Below are 27,514 nucleotides of genomic sequence, written 5' to 3'. Positions count from 1 at the left end.
CGCACACATGCTCCCTGTGCTCTGCGCACTTGGTGTGGTGTAGCAAGCATTACAGGGTAAGAAATGGGCTGTCGGTGCACGATCTGTGCCTGTGATAGTGGTGGTGGATACTGTTTTCCAAATGAGCATGCACTTCGCCCTGATGTGGAAAGCCTCACGAAATGCTTTCGAGGAGACATTTTAGAGGAGTGGATTTAGAAAACAACCCTCAACCTTGCGAATGAAAACATGAAGAATACACCAGAACCATTAAGGCAAGAACAGCTGGAGTGGTATCTGTAACAAAATTTGCGTATTCGGGTACATGGATATGCCACACTGAACTTAGCTTAACTGGTTCTCCACTGTCAGTTTAAGTACAAGGTTCTCAAGAGCAACGTTTTAAAATTCAAACATTAGTTTTTAGACTTAGAAAAATGAGATAAGAAAATAACATTGCCAGACAACAGAGACATACCATATGGATCATAAAACTACAGAAAATAATTTAAGTTGCAATTCCGGAAACCACACGACAATCCCCGCCCTCTTAAGGCCCGCCCACCAGCCCGCCCCATCCCCACCCTAAAAGGAAAAAAGATATCACTTACATTTAAACCAATTTATCCTCTCGTGAAGGTGTATTCCAACAGTTAGTCACCCCACATGTTTTGTTTACTTACAGTGAAAGAGAAGTCTGTTTCAGATTAAAGCATTCGTATTTCAGTTTGGGAAAAACAAGACATCCTTGCAATGCAACGGAGCAAATAAAAGCATCTTCAGGTCTTCTCATTAGTGCAACTTTTTAGACACAAATTCCAATGATTCCTTAAGGTAACAGTTTGATTTCTTTACACCCTTTCCAGAGTCTTCCAGATATCCAAAGCAAAGATCAGTCACTTCTTGACGTATCCATTTTTTCTTTTCTTTCCATTTTGTTTTATATTTTTTTTAGATATTTTTTTCTTCTTTTTTTGCGTATTGGGTTTTAAATGGCCTTTCGCATTGGTTGTTTACTAGAACATAAACGCGGGACTTGTCCTTTGTCCATTAATCATCTTATTCCATTCAGATGGTTCAACTACAGGCCTCGAAAAGGGAGTGAGAGGAACAGGAGGAGGAGAGAGCTGTACAATTGAACACATCCCTGACCAACCAGGGCATCCAAACAAAAACCACATCGGATAAACAAGAAATGACACCAAACCTTCATATAACACAGTAGGGTTCCCTCGGTAACCTGGATTTTCTGCAGTACAGGAGTGTAGTGCTGAAGCATCGCCGAAGCTCCCGGTTAGAGAAGATGCAGATGAAGGGGTTGACTCCCGCTTGGGCAAAGCTCATCCACACGGCCGCCGTCAGGTAGCCTCCCGGGACCACAGGGCCTCGGGCAAACACCCTCCAATAGCAGGCTACCAGGTAGGGTCCCCACAGGCTCAGGAAGAAGAAGGTAATGATGTAGAACATCCTGCTTATCCTCTTTTCAGTCTTAAACTCGTCCAGCACCAACAGACGCCTGCGGCCCGCCGCATTACTGTTCTGCCGGATACCCAGCAGGGTCGGAGGCGTGGGGCCCCGGCCGAAGCCGGCAAGCCAGTTCGCTGCGGCTTGGCCACTCGCCCCCGGGCCGTGAAAGGTCCAGTTCTGGCTGACGGCGGGCACAAACTGTACCGGCTTCATCTTTCGGCGGTCGTGGACAAAAAAGATGAGCTTGAGGTAGACAAGCTGGGTGGCCAGGAGGATGAGTGCAAGGAGCAGCATGAAGCCCAACGAGTCATTGGCGCGGAAGGAGCGGTGCTGGAAGGTGCACTGGTCCTCCTCGCGGATGAAGGAGTATGTGCCCACGTCCAGCACTGGAGGGAACGCCATGGCTACCGACAGAGTCCACACCATGCATATGACGGCCAGGCATGTCCAGAAGGTCAGCCGCTTGGTGTAAAAGCGGTGGTGGGCGATGGCCAGGTACCGCGTCACGCTAACGCAGAACAGCATGAAGGCAGTGTGGAAACAGGAGAGCACGCCCAAGAAGGCAATCACTTTGCAGGTCAGTGTGCCATAAGTCCAGGCTGAGCCATTCTTGACGGAGGTGAACACGAAGGGGAAGCAGATGGCCGAGCGGAGGATGTCCGAAGCGCAGAGGTCCAGAAGGAAGTAGTAGGGTGCTCGATGAAGGCTCTTGTCTTTGACCAGCAGGATGGAGATCAGGAGGTTTCCGACCACGCCGACGCCGATGATGAAACCCAGGGAGGTCAGTTTAAGGAAAGTGGCAAGCGGAGAGACATTCTGCAAGATGTTGTGGTCCCCTGCATGGCTGTAGTTCGCCATAGATGGAGAAGGGATCATAGAGAATGCTTAAAGCTTTAGCCAAGTATCATGATCTGGATGGAGAGGAAGCGATATATCCATCTGGTGTGCTTTGAAGCAGGTTCCAGCCTTGTTCGTCGCTGCCTCTCTTCTAAGACATCCTTTGTTCCTTTGTCTCATCACACCTAAAAGGATTCCTGAAAAACATGATCCACCCATTAGGATTCGCTCACACAAAACAATCTAGGGGGCTTTGCATTGCATTGCTCATTTCTTTTGTCATTGAGATTGCTTTTCTAATTGCATAAGAAATTGCGGCTGCAACGGTATGCCGTCTGAGCCAAGCTCATACAGTTGCTTAATTCAACACAAGGATTCAGCGTTGGACACCAACATAAATCCTGGTTAAAATAACAGACATCAACATCACCAACATCCCCCCCTTTCCACAGCAAATTAAATAAATAACGGCAAAGAACAGAGTGGAGTCGACAAGATGCTCATCACCACGACTAGACATCTGTCTAGAGGCGTATTCCTCCGTGGTACGATGGAAAAAGACTTGAAATATAATGATTGTTATCCCCTTATCCAAAAGTAACATTTGTCAAATTGCAGCAAGAAAAGCTGTTGATCACACCCAAAGATCCTGCAGAATCTGATCGTGTTCATTCCCTCTGTTTATCATGATACGGTGTAAAATCAATCGTGAATCAAATCAGTCATGAACAGGAATATGAAGAAATGCATCATTTTATATCTTAAATACATATAGGTTATTTTTGTCTTTCTCTTTCATAGAGAAACAAGAATTTAATGCAAGTCATTTGGGTGAAATAAGCTCAAGCTTAAGAATTGCATTTCTATTTTTTTCCTCTAACCTACATTTATTGTTTATTAGTATTGGTATGTCGACGAATTCGAGTAAAAAAAAAATAAACAATGGATGGCATCTATAAATCGACTCTGTTAAATAGCTTCCCGTTTCTTTCATATTAAATGCACGAAGAGCCTTTCTCTATAATAAAATAATAAGCCTTTGTGTATCCAGTTGCATTTTTCCCAAAACATCCACCATTGAACACGTTTCAGAGCATCGCGTCAAAATAAGCAACAGATAGAGGATCTTTAGGGTGTTTGCGTGCGATTTTAGTACACAAACGATCTATTTTCCCCTTTCCTTTTTAAATCGGAATGATTTCTGGATGGCTGAGCGTCCATTATAGGCACAGCAATTCCTTCAAATACATGCATGCAAATATCGAGTGCAACAGAGACAGCGCTGTAAAATATCAATTAAAAACATACCTGTTGATATTCCCCCTTTGTTTCCCTGGCGGTTATTTACATGGCAGCATTCACTTAGCAGTAAAAAAAAAGGTTTAGTTTTGTTGCCTTCTCTTTTCCCCCACTGTGATTATACAGTAAACGGTGCGGATGGCGCATGCGCACTGGCGCTATTTGTGATCCCAGCAGCAGCATCTGCACTGATGGGTGCAGCAGCATCACGGATCCTTTTTACCCATTATCAGAGTGTAATAGTGTCATATATGCCATCGCATGTGTTTTAATAAATGTTTACTGTGTATACTGTATCTGTATTATGTCAGTAGTGTCACTGTATTTATCTTATGCACTGCAATATCTATCTATCTATCAATCAATCTATCTATCTATCTATCTATCTATCTATCTATCTATCTATCTATCTATCTATCTATCTATCTATCTATCTATCTATCACATATACATAAATAGAAGAGTGAAAATAATAGTGGCCTTTATGTATTTATTGTGAAGGCACCTTTTAAATATTATGCATTTGACAAACAAGACTCTAAACTTGAACTCAATCTAGTCAGGTTATCATTACTTTCATTGCGTATTTTAATGTGCTCAGAGAAAGCGAGTAGCACAGGATACACTTACACATCATAAATAATTGGCATGGCCTATAGTGTTTGATGCACATCATAGCCCTGAATAAGAAACAAGATGGTTGTCTCATTCTGTTGCATATTTGACACTGGACATACAGCAAAAACAAAAGTATTTTTTGAACACTTTAACCTTTATAATAAAAAAATATGTATTTTAAAACATTATATATAATGTAAAATGGTTGTGAAAACCTTTTACCAGTTAGTCCTGAGTTAGAGAAGAATGTATTAACAAAACCTAAGTCCTGGGTTCAGTTACCAATGAATGCATGAACTGTTTGCAAAAAAAATAAAAAATAAAAAATAAAATAAAAAAAAATTAATAAAATAAAAAAGCATCCTTTTTGCAGTGTAAGTTGCTTCAGATAAATGTATGTGTAAAGTGCGTACAGGTGTCCTAGCAAAATACATCAGCTATGGGTATGATCCACAAATCTTTGACAAACATTTGTTAAGACCCCTTTTTTGTCTTAATGTTTATGCTTTCGAATTAAAACAATTTTGTGAAATATTTTGTGACTGTGCTCATCATTCTGAAAATAAATCTCACATATATTGATAATTAATTATCTAATGAAATTACACAGAAGGAATGACTTGCATGTCTAAATACTGTACATTTTGTATATCCTGATCATTTTAGAGCACATTTTGCAAAGAAAACAAAAAAAGCACTTGTTTCCACAACTAATAATTTGTTAATCATATTCACACAGTGAATATGATTTTAATGCATGCAACTTCAAACTTGTTCTATTCAGTTTGCAAAAGATGTACAGTCTCATAAGTGAACACGATAGGCACATTCAGTTTACACAATTTATTAACAAAAACACAGAAAGCAGGCAGCATCACCTTCCTTTAAAGCCAATTGACACTGAATGCTTTATATAGACAGAGACATTAGCCAATTAACAATTCATAACAGTGCTTTTATCACGCAGTTGAAACTGGAAGCAGATTGTCTTGCAGTGACTGTAAAATTACAGGAGACCAACATCATGTCCACCGGTATGTTCAAGTCACATATAAATGTTTCAGAGAATGTGATCTTGTTGTCATGCAGTAATAATCTAATGGGCTTTTTAACGCTGATGCAGTTGTAGAACATGGTCCCACATGGTCCACCAAGACAGGAAGTGTCCAGTGTCCAATATAAGTGACTCAATGAGGATAATTCATCAAGGAATATTTCAATAGCTCATATTATCCATATAGGTCCTTCCTCTGCGCGCATTACCAATTATTTGCAGCATAAATGCATGAAAGTCTTTATGCACTCAGTCACATTTCCGGATGAGGCCTTGATGAGCAGGTAGTCATCAAAACTGGCCGTTTCGTGTGCGCGCGTACCAGCCCAGGCACGCGCAGATTCCCACGAGCGTCACTGTGGCGCCCAGCAGTAAAGCCGCCGCATCTCCTCCGTCAAACGCCTCGGCGGTGCGGACCAGCGTCAGGAGAAAAAGGCAGAGCACCATGCGTAGATTTTGGTCTTTGGGAGCCATGTTGTTGGTCAGTTGCGACTTGCGTGGAGAGAAGCGCAACAGCAGTGACGACACGTCAGGTGATCTCGCTGCATTTCCTGATTTTACGAAAACTACTATGGGAAAGGTTTAGTGACTAATATTCAAAAGCTAGGACGGACGAGCCATTGGAAAGTAAAGACGGAACGTCAGAATCACAATAATAATATTTTTCACTATTGGATGGCGTCTCCATTGGCGTAGGCTATTTAATATTCATGAGCTAAGACGTTGCAATAATAGGATTCGTAATTTCTTCCCTCACTAGGAATTTCACACGAAAAAGGCGCACAAATGTGTTTTTTTTTGTAGCAAAATATTTAAAAAATGTATTTGGTGATTTTAAGCTGATTGGAACATAATAGCTGGTTACTAGCTAGCTAACTAGCTGCCTGCTAATAATACTAGTTAATGTTGGTTAAGAGTTTCTGGAACATGGTGGCTGGATCACCAGCAAAACCAGCTCCAAATGATAACTACCGTGGCACTGTATTATTTTAAGCATTGCTTTAATGAGAAACAAGTTTCAAATATTCAAATAAGTTAATTAAATAAGTAGGCCTATGATACACTGAGTTTATGTTTCACATAACATGGTTTACGATTTACAAGAAGAAATAATGTCTGTGGTTAACATTGAAGAGACTTTAATTCCATAACCTGCCTGGATTACCCAGATAGCACACAGAAATCTGCAAGATGTTAAAGATCGCTTCATCTGGAAAGCATCTGCTGTGTACAAACATCTGACATCAGTTTTTACATACATTCGAAATCATAAACAATAATAAAATGAAAACCATCATTTCAAAAATCGGTAAGAAATTCTCAAGGGAATCAATAGCAAATTAGTCCTCTGAGTTTGCTTATAGATCGGCTTCATGACTGAAAAGCTCTATAGGTTTAACAAAAAGAAAGGGCATTAGTCTACTTACTAACTTAATTAGCTAACACAAGCCAAGAAAAAAAAAATCGTTGCAGTCTTGGTTATGTAATAGCGAAGGTCATTAGCTTTTGACTGTAGTATGAATTGAATACTGAGCTATCTTGGAAATGGACCCTGGATGTGAATGGCTCCTTTGAGGAGGGCCTTATAAAATAATTGGCATATGAAATCCAGATAAAAGTATCACATATTATCCACAAATGCTTAACGGGACACCATTAATGCAGGCCTAGAATTAAACATACATTTTCAGTGGGTGCATACCCATTAAACCTTTTGGTAGTTAATACAAAGTGTGTGATGCAACCCAAATATACCCAACAACTCACTTATGCATATTTGTGTTTATAAAACCATATAATATTATTTTCCTTAAAGACAAAGGGGCCTGATATGAACTTTTCCATCAATAAACTAATAGTGTCCTAACAAAAGTAAATTAAGAAGTCATATTTCTCTAACCAAAGGAAATCAGATCCAAATAAGATTGCTTCATAACAGTGGAGCTAGAAAAAAATATTACAATTTCATAGTAGAGACTGAAAACTTATCCATCAAAGATTTCACGCTGTGCTGATTTAATAAAATGAAACGGACCTTTTAGTTTGAGGGGTTGGCTTGACAAGTACTAGTTTTTGGCTAACTTCGAGGTCCCCTGCTATTAAGGATTTCATAATATGTCAGTAGATGTAAAGTAACAATCTCTTATTACAGCAAGCTTGTCTTAAGTTTTAGCATTGAATTAATTTGTTGTTGTTTCTAACATCCCTTGATGATAATGTGTGTGTGTGTGTGTGTGTGTGTGAGCGTGTCTGTGTGTTTGTGTGTGTGTGTGTGTGTGTGCGCGCGTCTGTGTGTTTGTGTGTGTGTGTGTGTGTGTGGTGGTTGTTGGTTTTCAGAAACCTCTTAAAAACATTTTTCTTTATCAGACTGATAGCAGGTGAGAGACTGAAGTAGCTAAAATAAAAATTAGGATAAATGATCAAGCCATCAAATGTCCTCAGTAATAATTCATTTTGATTGGTAGGTCTCTCTTGACAATTTATAGTTGTATATAAAGAGCGTCACCTCACGTCAACTCTGTGTACTTAGTTCCATGAATGATAGCTCATGTTTGTTTATTTCACTAGTACTCACTCACTATATGTTGCTTTTTAGAGATTTTTTCCAGCTCTGACTCCAGCTCTGTCCTGTTGTATTTAAAGAAACAAATCTGCTCCAGTGTTTCCACTACTGATGTTTTTTTACCCCATGCCACAGATTAATTGGCGTATATCATGGAGGGGGCTTAGCACTTTTGCATCTCACTGTCTGCATGCCACACAGATCTGTGTAATTTAATTAGAGCACACCTGCCAAACTAAAAAATATTGACCTTGTAAGCCTGCCATGGTGCTTGTACGACCTTGTTTTTCATCCTGCCGACCCGTTTCCCTTCCCTCACCCATGCTGGCTCAGAGATTATCACCTGGTTTGAAATGCGAGCTTTCTCTAAAGCATTCATTTGGATGCAGGAGATGAATGGCACTGTCCTGACCTCCTAGAGAAACACTTTAATATTTTCGATATTTGGCGATTTGAACGCTGATCGATGACCATGGCTCCTACAGACTGCTTAAACCCGGGTGTGATGGTAGGTTTATGGTGAACTTGATGATGTAGACACGTGGGTGGTATATAAGAAGCTGGAGACCAGCACACCAACATCCAAAACACAACTTGTATATGCTGGAGACTAGCAATACTGTACTTTTTTTAGCTGACTCAGTAGGAGTTGGCAATATGATCTTATATCACCGCATGAGATAATTTTTTTTTTGCCATTGTATATTACAACATATATATGAAACGAAGAAAACTATGAAATGTATGTGTGTATATAGATAGATAGATAGATAGATATAGTAAAAATATATATAATGAAAATATATATGATGTACAATATATTTGTATTTGAAGAAAAATTGTAATAGTTGTTGTACTATTTATATATATATTTATTCTTACATTTAAAAAAAATCCTATCATAAATATTTATTATAATTGATTTCATATAATGTTGTTGTCAAAGTGCCGTTTGATCATGTGGTCTTCTAAAATTCAAAAAATATTTTTAAGTATTTATTCTTATGTCCTTTTTATTTTGGATTTTGATGAATAAAGATACAATTATTCATAATATTCATAGTTTATATTGTACAGTATGTAACACTATAAATAAATATTGTAGGATATAAGGCTGTAATTTTCAGTCTAGTTTATGATTGGATGAGCCACATTCAAAGCCATTGTAAAATATCAACACACACACACACACACCTGTGAGCACACATTCATGAATCCAAACCTAAATTGCAGTGCATAATCACATCACTGAAAGCAGTGTAAAGTACTGTGGTATATTAACTGTATAGCCAAATTTTGGTTGACATATTTTATTGAACACAGGTACACACTTCCGTACATTTAGCTGGTTGGCTTTCAGTTCTTTTCAGTTTTAGTAAACTTGCGTGCTTAATAACGGTCATCCACTGACACAACAAATCAAAGCACCTGTGCGGGATGAGAACAAAACACATGTGATTAATTGTGCCCAGAACAGGCTGCTTAGCAGAGATGAGAAAAAGACTTTCAAAGACTTGAAAACGATGGGAGTCTTTGTACAGAACCTTTGGTACATCCATAATGAATTCCTTTGAGGAGACATGACGAATGGATTGTCCTGTGGCTTTTGTGCTAATGTTCTGGATGTTAAATACTTAACAGAGCTCAGATGCTGGCCGAGACGATGGGCGACGGGTCTCATGACTCATGGCTGGACAACTGAAAGAGGGACACTGTGAAATGACTTAAAGGTAAGTTTCTTCATCAAAGCATCTCAATGTGTTCTTCATAATTATCTGCTCCGTTTTATGGTGAAAATGCAAAACAGATATTGTTTCTACTCAAAATCTGAGAGTTGTGGGCTAATAATTAAGACATCAATTTATCTTAGAGTAGCTTGATTGCCTTTTAATCCAATACCTCAAGTTGTCTTTTTTCCCCCCATATTGCTCCAACTCTAGGTGAAGAAAGCTCAATGCCCTAGTTCCAATTTAGTGCACTGTCAAATCTTAATGGATTTTATGATCAGTGGTTTTGAGACCAAACCACTTTGTTTTCTTGTTTTGTTTGTGTTTTGTCCTTTTCTTCTTTCTTTTACAAAGATAAATTACACAGAAGTGATGTGCTCCCTTTTCTTCCACCGCTTCTGAATTCACCCCTTGAGTGCAGGCCTCCGTCCGAGGAACCGAAATCCAAAAACATTTCATGGGCCAGTGCTTGGGTGGTTACATCGGGAGCTTTTTTTTGTCTCTCAAAGACTAATGTGTGGCCTTTCAAGCAAAACATCTTACATCTTAATTTTCTTTATGTATATATATTTATATATGCATTGTATTGTACTGTTCTGTATGTCTATTCAAATATAACAACATTTGTATGTTGCATAAGTTTAAGTATACCAGCCAAATTTATGCATCATGACTACTTTAATTGCATTGATTTTGGTCAGAAGATTTTTTTTTCTTATTTGGAACACTAGTCTATCTGTCAGAATAGCTTTATATGCAGATTATCCAGATTATGTCTGAATAACATATTTTTAGCAGTGCAAACAGTTTGTTTTCTTCTTGATGAGTGTTTTTTGTTGGCTGCCGGGTCTGATTTGTTTGTCAAGAAATTTCAGTAATATATATATATATATGTGTGTGTATGTATGTATGTACTTTTTCACAGAGAACCTAGTACCGCCCTTGGAGGTTCCAGGCCCCAGTTTGCAAACCCCTGCAGTTAGATATGGGGTTACAGAGCCAGCCTATCACCCAAAAACAAATGCTAAATTCAGATACACTCATGTATATGATGCAACTGGAGGTCATGGTTATCTTTTCTGGGCTGCACTCATTGTCTTTCTTCAATGCTTTGTGTGTTTGTCCTCAGTTTGGTCATTAGAATAATTATTAGAAACAATCAATGCGATATATAATCCGAAACCAGTGGTGCCTTAAATTGCATTTTTCAAATTTAATAGTTTTCCCCATTACAAATTATATTATCAGCATGACAATTAGAACAAAAAAAACAACAACTTTAATTTCAGAATTGAAAGAATTTTAGTTTTTGAAATCGTAAACCTTTCAAGTTATTCCCAGGTTTAAATGCAAATCAGTTTTCAACATTGACACTTTTGAGCCCCTCTGAAAACACCCCAATAAAAGCAGCTTTTTGGCTCTTTAACTAACGCCCAAGCAAAATATAGTTCCATGTACAAATTACTTGATAAAAAGAGGAAGTAAAAACAGTCATCAAATTGTTAGCATAAATGCTTTCCTCGTGGAGTGATTGCATGGAGTGCATTTCTGCTAAGAGGACTGTTTTCAGGGTAGAGAGACAGCAACATTTCAATGGTTTCACTGTTTCCATGGTGATGCAGACTTCTGCCTCGCTTTCGCTGTTGTCATGAAGCTCTCTGCCCTCGCTTGGGGTTCACAGTCCACATGAAAGCATCAGGAGAGGATTCTTGGCTGTTTCAGAGAGGGATGTCAACAGACTAATAATTGGGCCATCACGCCCTCAGAGAACGCACACTGACTGTTTCCTCAACAACATTTTATGTTAGATGTCAATGCTTCATGCTGCCCTATCTGAAAGGAGCAGCTGATGATAATGGTGACGATTGCTGGTGTTCATTTGGTCAATCTTTTTAATAATTGTATCGTTATTAAGCCTTTTGTGTGCACAGTTGAAATGGTTTTAATTATTCTTTCTGGATTTCTGGCATGTAGAAGGTGTGAACACCAGGCTACGGCGGCTCTGTCATGCTAATCAGCATGCTTTCTGTCTGCTGTGCATGTGAATCAGCAATCAATGTTCAACGTGTGATATTGTTTCCAGTGATCTCCTGTTTATTCTGCCTGTTCATGCACGGCCAGGTGCTTAGATGTGTTCCTGTAGCTTAAATAGTACAATAAAGTGTTAGCAACACCAAGTTATGGGTTTGAGTGACAGGGAATACTTGAATTGATGAAATGGGTGCCTTTAATGCAATATAACCTATAGTTTTTTCTGGTTTCCTATGCTGGTCTGTTGAATTTTGAGTTTTAGAGAGATTTTTGGCTTTGTAGCCAACTAAAACAACCGAAAACCAGCTTGACCAAGATAGGAGACTATGTTAACCCTAGAGCTGTCTTGAAAACCCTATACCTAATTTCGATTTCTCAATCAAAAATTGCTTGTAAATCTCTCATCATACTACTGTACATATCACAAAATCTTTGATTCAGTCTTTCTCACTCATTTTAGCTCGTTTTATTTCAATTAGCACAGGTTTTGTATGTATTTTTGGAACTAATTCGTCATAGGTTTCATCGATAGGCTTATGAACCTTATGAAAAAAAGCATTATTTATAGATAATTTTGGCAATATCGAAAAACTGCATAAGCTCAGATCAATGAGGCCTACAACCAATCAGCTCTATAAAGAAATACAGAACCTGTGGATAACTAGCATTTTCAGGACACATAATGAGGGTTAAACCAGCTGAGCTCATCTAAGGCTTGTTTAAGCAGTTTTTTTTCCCATAGGTATGTACAGTAGAAACCAACCCAGATATGCATATTTAACCATAATGCCTATCACTGTACTTTAACCAGCATGCACTTTTTTAAAATGCTGTTATAGTATTGCAATGCTAGTTGCCAGTTGGTAAAGTTGATTTGACCAGTGCTGTTTGGGTTTGAACAAGATATTCTTGTAGGTTAAGCCAGTTAAGCAACCCAGCAGGAAGTAAAGCATGCTGGGGACGCAACATATGCTGGTGATTTTTCACTAGTCTTTTCTGTAGGTGCTGTGCTGGTTCTGTCGAAAGTGGCAGCAAGCCCAAAGTTACAAATGCATTGTCCATCATAATCGCAGCACCATCCCAGAATTCTCTCCAGGGCCCGGTCCACAGGACCTCTGCTGCTTTCCTTCCATGAATCATGTCCAACTGCGTGGTAAACAACCTATTAAGTGACCTATTTGTCCGTGGCCGGTTCTGCTAGCTCACTCACTGCAATTACTTTGGCTGAATGTCTGCGGTGGAGCACTTCAGAATGCTTCGCTTTCAAATCGATGACTGCACCCCTCCCTCTTCGACAGAAAGCACTCTACTGTAATATTAAGATTGCATGACGTGGTCCAAGACTGTGCTGTGAATGTATAGTAGATTCGTTGGCTTTGGTTCAAAAACATTAGATCTTTTAACTTGGCAACATGGTTTTGACAGTCGAGATTTGACGTCTACGTTCAGTAGCAAGCGATGTTTTAGTTGAAGTTTGATGGATACTGATGCAGAGCGGTCAGGTGTCACGCGGTGGAAGGATCTTATGGTTGCATAGAGAGTCACGCAACCACACGCATGTCAGTTCCATTTAGTTCTGAAGTTCGTAGTTGTACATTTCCTGCAATTGAGCCGTCAGCGTCTGTCAATCAGGGGAAATGAACGACACTGCTGATTGCACTGCTGGTAATTACAGAGTGCAGCGAAAGCTCCACCGTGTCAGAGAAGTGGGTTATTTTTAAGCATGCATTTCCTCTGTTTTCCAGGAAAGACTTACAGGTAAGGATGTCTAAGTGTTCTGAGGCAGTCATCCTTTTCAAAAGCAAAAACCTTCACTGGGGGAACTCGAAATTGTATAAATATGGTCCAAATGTTCTGTTTTCGTTGTCAGCTTGAATAGTCCATCTCTGTCTGTTTGCAGTGCCTTTAGAAAACCTTGTGAAATCACAATTACATTGTGTTTAGTGGGTTTGGAGAGTTTTTCAAAATATAAGATGAGGAGGTAATGGAATTGAGAAATGACACATCAGAGAGACTCATTTTGAATTACCAGGTTAACGTCTTTGGATGATTGTTTGGATTCTGTTAGTGAGTTGTCTACAGTACTTTAACAATCACGTTTTGCTGGTGGGAGGGTGAGAGGTGAAAAAGAAAGCTAAAAACAAGATTTGGAGGTTTGAAAGAGCAGAGAATACCAAATTTGAAAGGAGAGACTTTGCACATTGAAGAAATTGCACATTTCTTGGGTCTGAATGTACCCACTGGGCCCTTTTTGAACACTCAAACATGTTTACCACTCAGTCACTGTTGATTAGATTTTTGATTCTTTTTGGCAGAGATGTATAAAATGGTGAGTCAACTATAGCACCACATGCGCCGCTGATTAATTGATGACTCAGGCTGTTCTCCACACATCTCAGTCCAAGGAGATTTGGTCCATTGTGGCCACTTCATTTAAATGACAGCACAAGAATCTTATCAATTAGTCTCTTTTAATATTTCTTTGTATTTATCAGAACATGTGAATAGACTGATGTTTTAGTCAACGGTTAAACAATTGCCTCATGTATTACAACTTAAATGTCAACATTAAATCAATATTGCCTTAACTTTCTTAACTGTGCCTGATTTGTATGGAATGCCCACTTTTAAAAATCCAATCAGCTTCCGATGGATTTTGAATAATTTGTATGACTCAGAAGTGAAATTGCGTTGTGAATGCCATTTCATGGACTTTAATAAAAGTAAAACATGACACCCACACGCACACACTATCAGAAATGCTGCAAGCCATTGTTTTCCCTCCTGAGAGACGTTCAGTTTTATTAGAGTGAGCATTTTAGATGATAATTAATCTCTTTGCTTTTCATACCCTAACACCTTACAGTGTGTTGTAACTTTTGGTGTCATTCGCACAGCAAGAAATTGCAGCTACAAGTTATTCTAATGTAATTAGCACATATTTTTTAGCTGTTATTTAATGTTTGGGTGCCGTATGGATGCAAAATTCCTTGACTTGGCTTAAGTGAATGTTGAAAGGAAGCTGTTTCCATGACCACACAACACCCAACCCAACCCAGCTGTATATAGATAGATAGATAGATAGATAGATAGATAGATAGATAGATAGATAGATAGATAGATAGATAGATAGATAGATAGATTACAGTACAAGTACATTGGAAGTCTTGTATGTTTCTTAGAGTCAGCTTTTAAAGTAAAGAACACCGTAAACATTCTCTGTTGGAAAGAAATATTGCACAGGATGAATAATATTACCCAGTTAGATCAGTCTTTAATATATATATATAAAATTTGCCCTTTGATTGCATAAAGGCCTCTGTGTTTGTTTGGACACTGGTTGTCTTTGATTTTGCTGTGTCACATGAGGACATGGAAGGAGTAATCCCTTCGGATTTAATAATTTAATCCCAGCCACCTCATGAGGAGATGTCTTCAGTGTCTAATTTAGCAGAGCACAGAAGAAAAATCAAATTTTTCCTCCTCCTCTAATAGATTTTTATGACGTGCCCCGATTTGTTCATCTAAAGAGCAAGTACCCAGCAGATATAGTTGCCATGCAGAGAATTATCAGTCTGGTGTGGGGGAATTACAGCTGTCAGTCCCTAGCTTAATCTATAAAAACATAATTATGTACACAAGGCTTACCCCAATGTCATTGATTAGAATTCAACTCAAGCTTTCTCCTGTAGGTCATTTTGCATAGCTGTCAATGGCCTCACACACACACACATAAAATGAAAACTTTAATTCTGAATGTGAAGCTAGCATTTCAGATCTTTGTAAGTTTGATTTAGTTGACACTTTGTAAAGAGTAGGTGGAAGCACAAATTGTGAGCTTTTAAATGGAAGTCGTCAGAGAGACAAAGACCAGATGCACTGCAGCTGCGGTAAGCACTAAGATGACACCACTTGTGCCATGTGTCCATGTGCTCTCTCTCTTTGTCTCAGTGAACGGAGAGGACTACATAACAGCAAAGTACTGTACAGAGAAAGAACATGCAATGTTTTAAGCGGAAGGAAGCAATTTCAGGATTACATAAGGTGTTGGGGTACTAAGAACAATTCTCCATTGTCCTCTTTTGCCAAGGACTTGGAATGACACATTCATTCACAATCAATAGAGGCCGAAAAGGATTCTGGAAAAATGTTCCTCATGAGGACAAATGTTGCACCGGTTCCTAAAATAGACTATTGATGGTCGCATAATAACCAGCATCATCCAAAGGATTGTTTGCAGAGTTCAGTGTGAGTTATGTTTCATGTACTGTATATCTCAACCTTGTGTCTTAAAATCCTAAAAAGGTTTGAGCATTTGTTGAGAACTTTAGAAGGAGAAGAATATGAGCAAATTGTTGAAATATGTCCCTGCTGAAATACATAATTAAACCAATCAAAGGTGGTTTGCTGGTCTTGGATGTCCAGGTTTATGCTTAAATGAACAGCTAAAAATTTCCCCAAACTAATTTTTCTAAAACTATAGACTTTAAGATTTTTCAGCTATACAATGAATGTTGATGGCTCATCTCAGATAACTTTGCGTTGGAGGAATTTGATGAGAAATCTACCTTTACATTGGGATCTAGAGACTAACGATTGCAAACCTGAGCACAGTTTGAGGGCTCTAGAGGGGATACAGTATATGAGACTAGGTCTTTTTTTATTTCGAAAAGTCACCATTTGCTCTCTATTAAGTCTGTTTAGGAAAAACATTTGAGGTATTAAAGAGAAGGCATTTGTAATTTGTTTTCCCTAAAGGTACAAACAAACTGTTTCCCGTTCAGCATTTGTGAGAAAGCAGCTGACTCTCTCATAATTGATGGGGTCAATATCTGATGCTGTTTATTCTTTCTGTTGGTTTGGACATGCAGAGCATTTGCATGCATTATCACTGCTCCATAACAGACCAGTACCCCACTGGGCCAAAGAGTCTGATTAATGAACCGAACGCCCACAAACCATGAAGCGATGGACACAAACACACACATTGGAGTGTCTGATGGACTATCAGTGTTGACTCAACAAGAATCATTTTGTCTGTTTTTGTGATGCTATTTTAAATTCAAACCATTTTCTGGAGAAAACGAAAACCATTGGGTAAGTGGCTGACATCTAAAACTACACCCCAACTATATTTCACGAGTTCACCCTTACATCTAATCTGAAGGCAAATAGTAGGCATATTTTGGCGTGCTGTCCTGGGGGAGGGGTCCGGGCCCGGAGCATAGCCCGAACCCAAATAACTCCCCCTATCCCTAATTTGGGATAAATAGATTAGAAGTGAGGAGTTGGGGTGGAGGAGGGTTGCCGAAAAACTGTCGTGGGACAGGAGGTAGGAAGACTGGATATATATACGCTTGCGTGCTATTTAAGATGATTAGCTAAACGAGATGCACCTGTGCCAAATTGGATGATTATCTGATCGTGCTTCTCCCGAACTTTGTTAATAAAACCACATATATATATATATATATATATATGTATATGTGTATATATATATATATATATATATATATATATATATATATATGTATGTATGTATGTATGTATGTATGTATGTATGTATGTATGTATGTAGCTGGGGTGTAATTTTAGCTCTGACTTTGGCGACACACTGTTGTGAGAATTATTATTAACTGTTTTAGTTAAAAGGGATACAAACATAGAATGGTTGAATACACTTGAATTAAAATGTTACTTTTAAATGTTACAGTTTTTATTTCTAATATGCTTGTTAAATGAGTTTAAATGTATCTAATATTGTAAACTATGCTTTATTTACCCAAATAAATTCAATTTTCTTTCTTGTGTTCTTGCTTATTTATAAATATTCATCTTTTGATTATTGCTGTGCCTCTAGTGTTTTTTGTTTTTTTTCTTTCAATTTCCATTTTAAACCAGCATGCCATTTTTATACAATAGCTGAGGCAATAAAACAACCCAGCATGTTGAGTAAAAACATGTAACCCGACCAGCTGGGTCAAAATAACCCAGCATATGTTCTGTCCAATATGTACTCAGCGCTGGGTTGCCAAATAACTCAGCAATGGTTGTTGTTATCCCAGCATTTTTTTTTTAGAGTGTACTATTCATGTATTCATTGAAGATAATGTAATAATTTATAAGAGCTTCTATTATTACGGTTTCTTGGAACCCATGCTGAAAAAGATGGAACCATTTTGCTAAATTCGCCTCTCAAATTGATAAGTCAAAGGCACGTGGCTGAGATCTTCAGAACGCATGGATTATCTCCAAATTTCCAAAGGGAACAGAGATTATCCCTCTCAAGATCTACATTTGCTCAATAGCTTTGACCATAAGGTGCCCTTCTGGGTATTCATAGCTGATGGATCTTATTATTACTAAGTGCTTGCTAAAGCAAACATCACTATTCCGCTTGCTCATATTTAAGGCTGTTTTGAACAAACCCTTAAGGTTGTGTCTGAATATGCATACTTCCCTACTATATAGTGGGTGAAAACCATGCTAGTACTTCTGAAGTGTGCGTCCAATGGACACTACTATCCCATAAAGCCATTTGTGAATGGCAGTGTAGAGACAGAATATGACATCTGCATTACATTTATTCTACGTACATACATTTTTAATGCTAAGTACTTGTTCACAAGACGTATACTTAGAGAGCATGCATTTCCAGATGCAGCCTATACCAAAGTTTGGTGTGCAACCTAAATATGATGGGGGAAAAAAATTATATGGCTTGCCGTTGCATTTTATTTCCACCTGTCACTGGCAATAAAAAAATAGTTTCTGGCAAAAAGTTTCACTTTGAAGTCGCACCTGAGCTGTTTCTATTGACCATCATTTCACAGAGGCTCAGGAATGGACTCTTTCGACCACCCAGAATACCCTGGCAATGAGGAAAGCAGCTTTTACATCTTTAGAGGACATGAAACTGTAGTTACAGTCGGATCTGAACACATTTTAAACTTCATATGCTGTGGATCTTAGATGAAGGCACACAGAGGGTTATGAGCTGATGGAGCTGTTCCAGTCACCTTTATTAGCTGTTTGACATTCAGGCAGAGACGACGGAGACGAGGAGTGTGGGGTAGCCTTGGAAAACCCTCTGCATCACCACACGTGTGAGCTGCCATTGGAGTCTGTCCTGATGTGTTCGGGTGTCTCTGAGCAGCTGGTAAGTGTTCCCTCTTTCTCTTTCTCTCGCTTCCCAAAGACACTTTGTGCCTGTTTAAGCAGGAATCCTTTTCCCCTCGCTGTGAAACGAGGCCAGTCCGTTCCTGATGTCTGAAACGAATGTGGAGCGAATTCAATTTCACACACTTTAAAGACAGACTGCCTTTCTGGCGAAATGGTCCATGTGTTTATTTCGGACATTTTAGTAATAACTGATACCCTGATTGACTCAAGAACATTAACACCGGCAAGGTAGATCAGACCTGTTTACTAAAAACATTTGGACAGGCATTAGCAAAATACGTACAACATCTCGATGTAAAATACCACAATGCTGGATAGTGTTTCAGAGAGCTGAAGACTTAATTGATTTTGTCTACAAGAGGCACCCTTGCCAAAAATGGCCGTTTTGTCCTCACAAACACGAGCAGACCCAACCAAATGGGAATTATTCAAATGCAAACCATCTTCGTATTTACAGATCAAGCTGAATCTGTCCTGGGCAGCCTGGTATGTTTCATTAGATTTTTCTGGGCTACAGCTGAATTGCATGGCTTTTTTTAGATGGCTATATCGATTCAATGCAAAGACAGTCGCTATGGCAACCTATCAGGTCTGGAAGGGAGCTTTTCTGCCCACTCATACACTTATGCCAGGCATTGGCCACAGAGACGTTATATGGGATGGCTCCTATAGCTCTATGACAGAGCTAATGGCCTGCAGTGCTCTTGTGTTGGCCTGTGTAAGTAAGTGTTTCTATTCAGAAAGGGACAGGTCCAGTCACACACTGCTGAAGCTCAGTTCTGAAGCTTGCTGTTATGTCATAGGCATGGTCCTGATGGAAATGCATTTCAGAATAATTGACAGTCAAGGAAATGCATTTGAAATTACTTCATTTAAACAGTGAACATTTTGGAATTTTGTGGTTACCCGTATTTTCCGGACTATAAGTCGCACTTTTTTTCATAGTTTGGCTGGTCCTGCGACTTACAGTCAGGTGCGACTTATTTATCTAAATGAATTTGACATGAACCAAAAGATATGAACCACGATATATGAACTAATAGACAACAGTACCGTTTACAGCCGCGAGAGGGTGCTCAGTCTACACTGAAGACATAGAGCGCCCTCTCGCGACTGGAGATGGTAATGTTTTCTCTTGGTTCTTGGTTATAAATAAATGCGACTTATATGTTTTAACCTATATGTCCAGTGCGACTTATATGTTTTTCCCTCATCATGACGTATTTTTGGACTGATGCGACTTATTCTCAGGTGCGACTTATAGTCCGAAAAATACGGTCAATAAATTGCTTTTTTTTTTTTTTTGTACTGGAAAATGTATAAATGACTGTTGGGTATTTTATGCATTGCTTTTTTTGACTTATCAACCTTTTTTTCTCACCATATATCCTTTTCAGATAATCCCAGAATCCATCAGGGTTATTATTAACTAAAACTAAAACCATAAAGAAACGTTTTTTTACTTGAAATACAATTAGATAAACAGAAATAAAATAAGATGTAAAAAAAAAAAAAAAAAAAAACTTAAAATTATTTTATTTCAGCCAGCTGCCAAAGGCACCATTTCTCATTTTTATGTGGTTCACCTTTAAAACATGATAAAAAATATACAAAACATGACAAAAACAAAAATTCTAGTTACTGGATATGTCTTAATTTTTCAATTGGCCTAATTGAATTTATTAAATTAAATTTTGCCAGTTGAAATATTTAAATGTGGTAACTAATTCACACATATTCAGTTTTGCCAATTGAAAACTTAAGGTGTGATCAGCCAATAGAAAAATTTTAGTTGGAGAGGTCTGAATTTTATTTATTTTTTGTTTTTACAGTGCACCAAAATTACAAAAATGTAATCTTAAATGAATTCAGAAAATATAAATAAATCTAAAAATGTAAATATTAATAGGAACTCAGTGATACTAAAATAACACTGAAAGGCATTGTAGAAATCGGGAAAAAAATCATCTTCCACCAAATATTTGTGTGTCATGTTTATGCATTGGATTAAGTTGCTGTCAATGAAGAAAATCTCAAATCAGTCATTTATGAGGTTACATTTTGCTTAGCATGTATTTTTTTTTATAAACACACATACATAAGCCAGTACACCACGTCCACATGAGCTGTTGGCAGTAAATCTCATGAGCTGACAGCTGCAGGCCGAGCTGCTGTTTGTCTAGCAAGCTACTCAAGGTAAAATCAATCCCTGTGAAAAGCTGTGCAAGAAAATGTTTTCCCCCTCATGCATATCAAGCATAAAACCTCCACCAGAGCAATAAAAACAAGCCCACTGGTTTTAGTAATCAAGGCCAGGTTTTTCCTCTTTTTTTAGGTGTGAGTCAGGTGTAATTTGTGACTACTGTGGAAGCCGTGTGTGAGTGAAGGTGGAGTTTTAGATGCCAGCGTTTGCAGAGGTGAAAGTCAGGGCTGTCGACATTGTTTCACATCCTGTGGAAACTGTGTGCCTTGTTTCCTCACCTCTCTGATACCATTAAATGAGTTGCTGAGGTGAAAAGAGTGGTGTTTTTTTTTTCTTTTTCTTTTGTTAAACATGAGATCACTCATTCACACTTTCCACACACATTTTATTTGAGCTTCTGCTCTCTGAGGTTTAAAATGTGTCATCCCCCTCAAAAGAATTGAGATGGAACCATGATATCAGATGGTAATACACAATTACAGAATGCTTACAACATTCAGATATGTAATTTTATATATAATGTGTGTGTGTGCGTGCATAAATAAATAATATATATATATATATACATGTATATACTTTTATACATATATAATATTATACAGAAATGTATATGTGTATATATGTTATATACAGTACAGACCAAAAGTTTGGAAACATTACTATTTTTAATGTTTTTGAAAGAAGTTTCTTCTGCTCATCAAGCCTGCATTTCTTTAATCAAAAATACAGAAAAAAAGTAATATTGTGATATATTATTACAATTTAAAATAATTGTTTTTAAATTGATTATACTTTAAATTATCATTTATTTCTTTGATGCAGAGCTGAATTTTTAGGATCATTATTACATGATCCTTTAGAAGTCATTCTAATATGATGATTCATTATCAAAGTTGGAAACAGTTCTGCAGCTTAATATTTTTTCAGAACATGTGATACTTCTTAAGGATACTTGAATAAAAAGTAAAAAAAAAAAAAAACTATGTTTTTAAAATATAAATATTTTGTAATAACAATATACACTACTGGTCAATAATTTGGGGTCAGTAATTTTTTTTTTTTTTTTTTATAAAATTAATTGACTTCACTTGTCTCCGTTGAATCCAATGGGGTCGCTGTGTCCATTTCTTTTACGGTCTATGATTTAAACCGACACGTTTTGGCAGCCTAGTCAGAATTCCAATGAGGAGGAATATAAATGTTGTTATTGACGTTAATTATCATTGCTGATGTAATCCTCAGCAACATCAGCTTGTTTACAAGACAGCAAGAAGCAGAAAAAAAGCTTCAGTGTTAAACACTGGTCACCAGTGGAAGATGTTCAGAAATACTGTCCTGAAGTTTTTCGTAATCCACCGTTAGATGTTGCACTGAAATACGGTTACGGTCTGATCTCTCAGTACCCTGCGATATGGCCCCATGCGAATCACTGGCGACGTTCTCAACGCTGCATGGATGGAACGGGTGATGTTAGTGAAAGTGTGTGTGCAATAAAAATAGAGGAAGCCAGGCTTTTCGAGATCGCCCCAAGCCTTATTTTCTGATGTTGTGCAAACAGACAGTCGTTGACGGCTGTGGGGACAAAATGCACAAGAATAATATCTCACACATAGCGTCTCTGCACTTCATCATTACCGCATGTGTGGCCTCTGCTGTCAACATATGCTGAAAGTTTTTATTTTTAGCCTGAATAAACACAGTGACTTTCCCAGCTCCCATTCCGAATGCGTCGCTACCTATTTATTCCTAGAATAAAGCCTGCTTTAATCGATTCCCAGATGCCTTTTCAAAATATTCCTCAGTTTACTTGCACCTACTTGTGTTTCCACCTACACTCCACACCAAATATACCCATCACGAACTAGCCATCATTATCCAACACACTTCCTCTTCATCTCCACAAACAAGCGTCTCGCTGGTCCCTTCCTTTCAGACTGGACTCGTGGCCAAGCATCTGTGACGTCGCTTTGCCTTCAGGTCTGAGCACTTGTCAGGCGGTGAACGCTGCAGTGGAGGAGATGGATGTCATGTTGAGGCCCATGTGTTGGACAGGCAGCGATAATAAAGCGTAATTCGATGGTGGTGGAGCACTGCGTTGGGCCTGGAGCGGGTGATGGAAAGCTCTGAGGCTGCTGCACGCAATCCGGTTGATGGAGGAGACACTTCCTCAATCCTTCTTTAGCTTCTTCGGATGTGTGCAGAGAGCTGTGATCCTAACGAAACTGTATTTCACTGCATTACACTTCTGCTTTCACTAACAATACAAATTTGGGTTTATTTTGGTGTCACTATGATTACTATGGTATTCTAGAAATGTGTTTTTGGATATGGTGCCATGGTACTGTGGAGTAGTGTGGAGTACCATGTTAACAATGTTATCATGCCTTTTGTCCTACCAACAACAATGTTATTATTATTATTATTATTATTATTATACATTTGTACTGATAACCACCAATAACAATAATTTGTATACAAGGAAATGCTGTGTTTTGGGGTATATACCTAATACCCTACTATTTTTGAGTACTATGTTAACACCATGGTATATGAATGTGGTAATCATTCGGTACTTGTTTAATAAATTCAACTAAATGTACTTGCATTTAAATTAATCATTTGATGAAATGCACTTAATGTGTATATACATGTTTTTACAATGAATGTATATTTATAAATAAGTATACTGTAAATATACTGTATATAATTTGTGTAGTTACATCTAGTTACACTGTTGACCCTACCCTTAAACCAAAGAAAACCTGCCTCTAACATTGAACATATCCCACCTCAAACGTGATTTGCGATACGACATTTTTACAAAAGTTTCAATTATTTTTGAACAAGCATAGTTGTTAAAGAAACCTAATATAAAGTGAGAGCTGTGTGACTGTATATAGAATAAAACCTATCATTATTGAGGTACAGGAAGAAAGCGAGTGTGTAACAGAAAGAGCACAGGAATAAAAGAGCATGACACACTGAGACATACTCATCTGACATTCACAATCTCACAGTGTACGAGTGTGAAAGAAAGAGAGAGAGAGAGAATGAGCGGGGGAGTGAAACTCTCTCTGGGAACAGTTGGGATGAATCATCCAGTTTTCACCTCTCTCCGAGTCTTGCAGTAAACTGTTCTTATGGTAAAAAAAATTAAGTTAAATAAATAAATACAAACACAGTACACAGTAATGTTAACATGCTTTCTGATCAGGCGTTATGAATCTAGCTCCAAGAAATTTGTCTGTTTACAATGAGGACATATCTGACCTGATGTTAAATAAATATATAAAATGACAGTAAGAATTATCATACAGTCAATTAGTTATACAATTAATAATAATAATTTTTTTTTTTTTTCAGTTTTATGTAAGATTTAGTAAATTAGTTATACAGTCAATAATAATTTTAATCATAATAATAATTATTATTATTATCAACAGCAGTAATAAAACATTTTATTAGTAGTAGTAAGTAGTAGTTTTAGCAACCAAAACAATAAAATGTTGTATTATTTATTATTATTATTATTCAAAAATAACAGGACTAATAATAAGATACTTTTTATTAATAGTAGTAGTCATAGTGACAACAACATTGTTTATTACAGTAACAATAATTGATTATTATAATAATAATTATTATTTATTATTATTATTATTAGCATTGTCCTACCAATGCATAATAATAATTATTATTATTATTAACTGATATTAGTCATTATGATTAGGAAATAATTTTTCGGTAAAACAAAGGACAAGAAATTATGGGGACAGGGGTTTGGAAAATGTTGCGAGTTGGATTCGAAATAACATTTCCCGTATAAGCACCCAATTCAACTCAAGTACTTTAGCAAACACTAAAGTCCAAACCAATATGTCATTGCTATTGCCCAATGTCCAAAAAGAAAAACCTTAGTTAATGCATCAACCACTAGCCGACAGCTCTAACACGATGCTAACATATGATTCGTCTTGACACTTCACTAACTGGTATAGACTGCTGCCGAGGTATCTGGGGCCGCGGTACACGCGCACTGCTGATTGCAGTCTGTTGTGAACTCACAGATGACTAATTACCATAAAAACAAACTGAAGTGATTGGCTCAGGATGAGTGGCTGTCCGGACTGACCCTGTGACAACCCACAGAAGGAAAAAGAACGAGTGAGTGAGAGAGAGAGAACATCACGGGTCAAGCGCTATTTCCCGCGAGACGTTGTCTCAGGAGCGACTTGTCTGCTCTCATTGAGGGCCCGCGCCGTAGCACAAGATGACACCTCATCGTGATTCATTCACTGCCACCAGGGCATCTCACAGGCCCCTAGGGATCCATGGGCACACTTCCAATACTTGTCCTCCTTCACTATCTCTCTTTCTCATCTTCTATTCATTCTCAGCTCTGACCTCGAAGAGTTCAGAGGGTTTTGGATCCATGTGGCAGACAAGCTTCAGATGACTGACCGAAAAGCACAGAGTGAATAGTGGCTTAAGATGAAGCGTCATGAGAGGATTTATATGTGTCTATTTTCATCAACCTAAAGTCTGAAAGCGGATTCAGAGTCTATTATTTATGAAAAATTGACAATAAAATGAATATTTACATTTAGGCCAGAAAGAGCTGTGTGGAAGTGAGGGGAGAACCAGAAGGGTTACGTCAGGTCATGTCTATTGGGAACAAAATGTATGTGCATGCAAATATCATTAACAGTTAGGAGATCAGCTAGTTTAAGATCCAACTGTAGTTCTGAATCTAGAGATTTTAAGATATATTTTAAGTTTTTTCCCACTGAAAAGGTAAGCCTAAACCAACCAAAGATGGTCTTAGCTATTTATGATGGTCTTAAATAGTCATCAATCTGGTCTCCAAGTCTGACTAGCAGAAAACGGCACCAAATTTCTCTTAAACCAGGGGACCGGCCAGTTTAGGCTAGTTTATAGTGTTTTTGTTTCTATGTTCAGATCTACAGTAATTTAATTAAACTGCAATTCAACTAGGTAAGTCGTGGCCTAGTGGTTATAGAGTTTGACTCCTAACCTTAAGTTGTGGGTTCAAATCTCGGGCCGGCAATAACATGACTTAGGTGCCCTTGAGGAAGGCACTGAACACCCAACTGCTCCCCGGGAGCCACAGCATAAATGGCTGCCCACTGCTCCGGGTGTGTGTTCATGGTTTGTGTGTGTGTTCACTGCTGTGTGTGTGTGCACTTTGGATGGGTTAAACCATACTTGACTGAATGTCATGTCATGTCACGTCATTGCAAATCTAGAGATTGTGTGATATATTCTAAGATTTACCCTCCCTAAAATGGTCATCTGGTCTTATCTGGTTTATAATGGTTCTAGCTGGCTGTCCATCTGTTCTCCAAGTCTGATTAGCTGAAAAGCAATCATAACTTCTCTAAAACATACCAACAATTAATTCTTAAGGAGACCAGCTGAAATCAGCAGTCCAGTTTAAACTGGTTTAAGATGTTTTCTTTCCAGGTTGATTTAATTCAACTGATTCAAATTAGTAGGATCCATAACTTTTTTAAAACTAGACTAAGGTGTTTTGCTGGTCTTATCTGGTCTGGTTGAGTGGGTTTAGAGAATTTTTTTTTTTTTTAATTAAGACATGACCTACCTTCTCAAGCCACAAGAAGGCTTTTCATTCTGATTGCACCATTAGTCAAATCATTAATGAATCATTAGGCTGCATGTAAAGTAAAATTAGCAACGGTGGTTATTTATCAAAAGTAGCATTATTGTCAATAGCATGAAAGGACAGCCGTTTAACTTGATAGCTTCTGCAGTTTCCACAATTTCTGCAGAGTCTGCATAACGTTGCTCTGCTGCATCCTGATGGAAACATACACAACACTTTATAAATGTGGAGGGATGAGGATATCTTGGCAAGCCCACACCTGACCCAGAGACGGGGAGAGAAAGATTAGAAAGCGTTAGGAGCTATGTGTGATCCGTCGGGAGCTTGGGATGTTTCAATAATGATGTATGAGCACTTGGCCTCCTGTGATACCCAGGATGTAACCCAGATTCTGTGCTCGGACGTGCGAGAAGACGGATGACTGTGTCTGTGTGTGGTTTAAGTTAAGTGTGGTTTTTATGTGTGTGTGCTTGTATGAGAAAACAAAGCAGATCTCAGCGGTACGTGCTGCCATCGTGTGTCATGTAGTCTGTTCTGTTTTAGCAGTGAGCTAATTCTAGCCTTTCAGTCCCCAAAACAATCGATATTTGTGTTTATTACAATTTTCTACTTTGCAGCTACACATCTCATTGGCAAACACTGGTGCCTGAGTGTTTGACCCATAGACCCAGCACAATATGTCAAGGCGAATTTCCTCCAGACTGTTTTATTTATCCCAGGCTGAGCTGTCAGGAGTAAAAGTGCTGTTGTGGCTCCATCTAGTGGCGGCAACCCTACTTTGTCAATAAAATAAGGTAAAAATGAAATAAAATACAAAATAGGTATACATGATACAAATAAATAAAAACAAATACAGATGAAAATAGAGCACAATTACAGTACAAATAAAATACAAAAAAATTAAAGTACA

The 27,514-nt window shown here is 38.1% G+C and overlaps 2 protein-coding genes across 2 annotated transcripts; both read right to left on the bottom strand.

Annotated features, from left to right (window-relative positions):
• Positions 1–563: 563 nt before the first annotated feature.
• On the bottom strand, positions 564–3,752 carry LOC127977522 (probable G protein-coupled receptor 85). Its single transcript, XM_052582420.1, has 2 exons — positions 3,592–3,752; positions 564–2,480 (listed from the first exon to the last, which is right to left on the bottom strand). The coding sequence occupies exon 2, from the start codon at positions 2,320–2,322 to the stop codon at positions 1,189–1,191; it is 1,134 nt and encodes a 377-aa protein (XP_052438380.1). The 5' UTR covers positions 2,323–2,480; positions 3,592–3,752; the 3' UTR covers positions 564–1,188.
• Positions 3,753–5,028: 1,276 nt separating this feature from the next.
• Positions 5,029–5,796, bottom strand: LOC127977514 (small integral membrane protein 30-like). The gene has a single exon (XM_052582406.1). The coding sequence runs from the start codon at positions 5,726–5,728 to the stop codon at positions 5,546–5,548; it is 183 nt and encodes a 60-aa protein (XP_052438366.1). The 5' UTR covers positions 5,729–5,796; the 3' UTR covers positions 5,029–5,545.
• Positions 5,797–27,514: the final 21,718 nt, after the last annotated feature.

Source organism: Carassius gibelio, chromosome A4 (assembly GCF_023724105.1).
Source record: "Carassius gibelio isolate Cgi1373 ecotype wild population from Czech Republic chromosome A4, carGib1.2-hapl.c, whole genome shotgun sequence".
Lineage (NCBI taxonomy): Eukaryota > Metazoa > Chordata > Actinopteri > Cypriniformes > Cyprinidae > Carassius > Carassius gibelio.
This window is presented reverse-complemented; position numbering and strand designations above follow the sequence as displayed.

Bases quoted from the DNA above. Each gene is read 5' to 3' on its own strand.
- LOC127977522 (XM_052582420.1), bottom strand. From the start codon at position 2,322: ATGATCCCTTCTCCATCTATGGCGAACTACAGCCATGCAGGGGACCAC.
- LOC127977514 (XM_052582406.1), bottom strand. From the start codon at position 5,728: ATGGCTCCCAAAGACCAAAATCTACGCATGGTGCTCTGCCTTTTTCTC.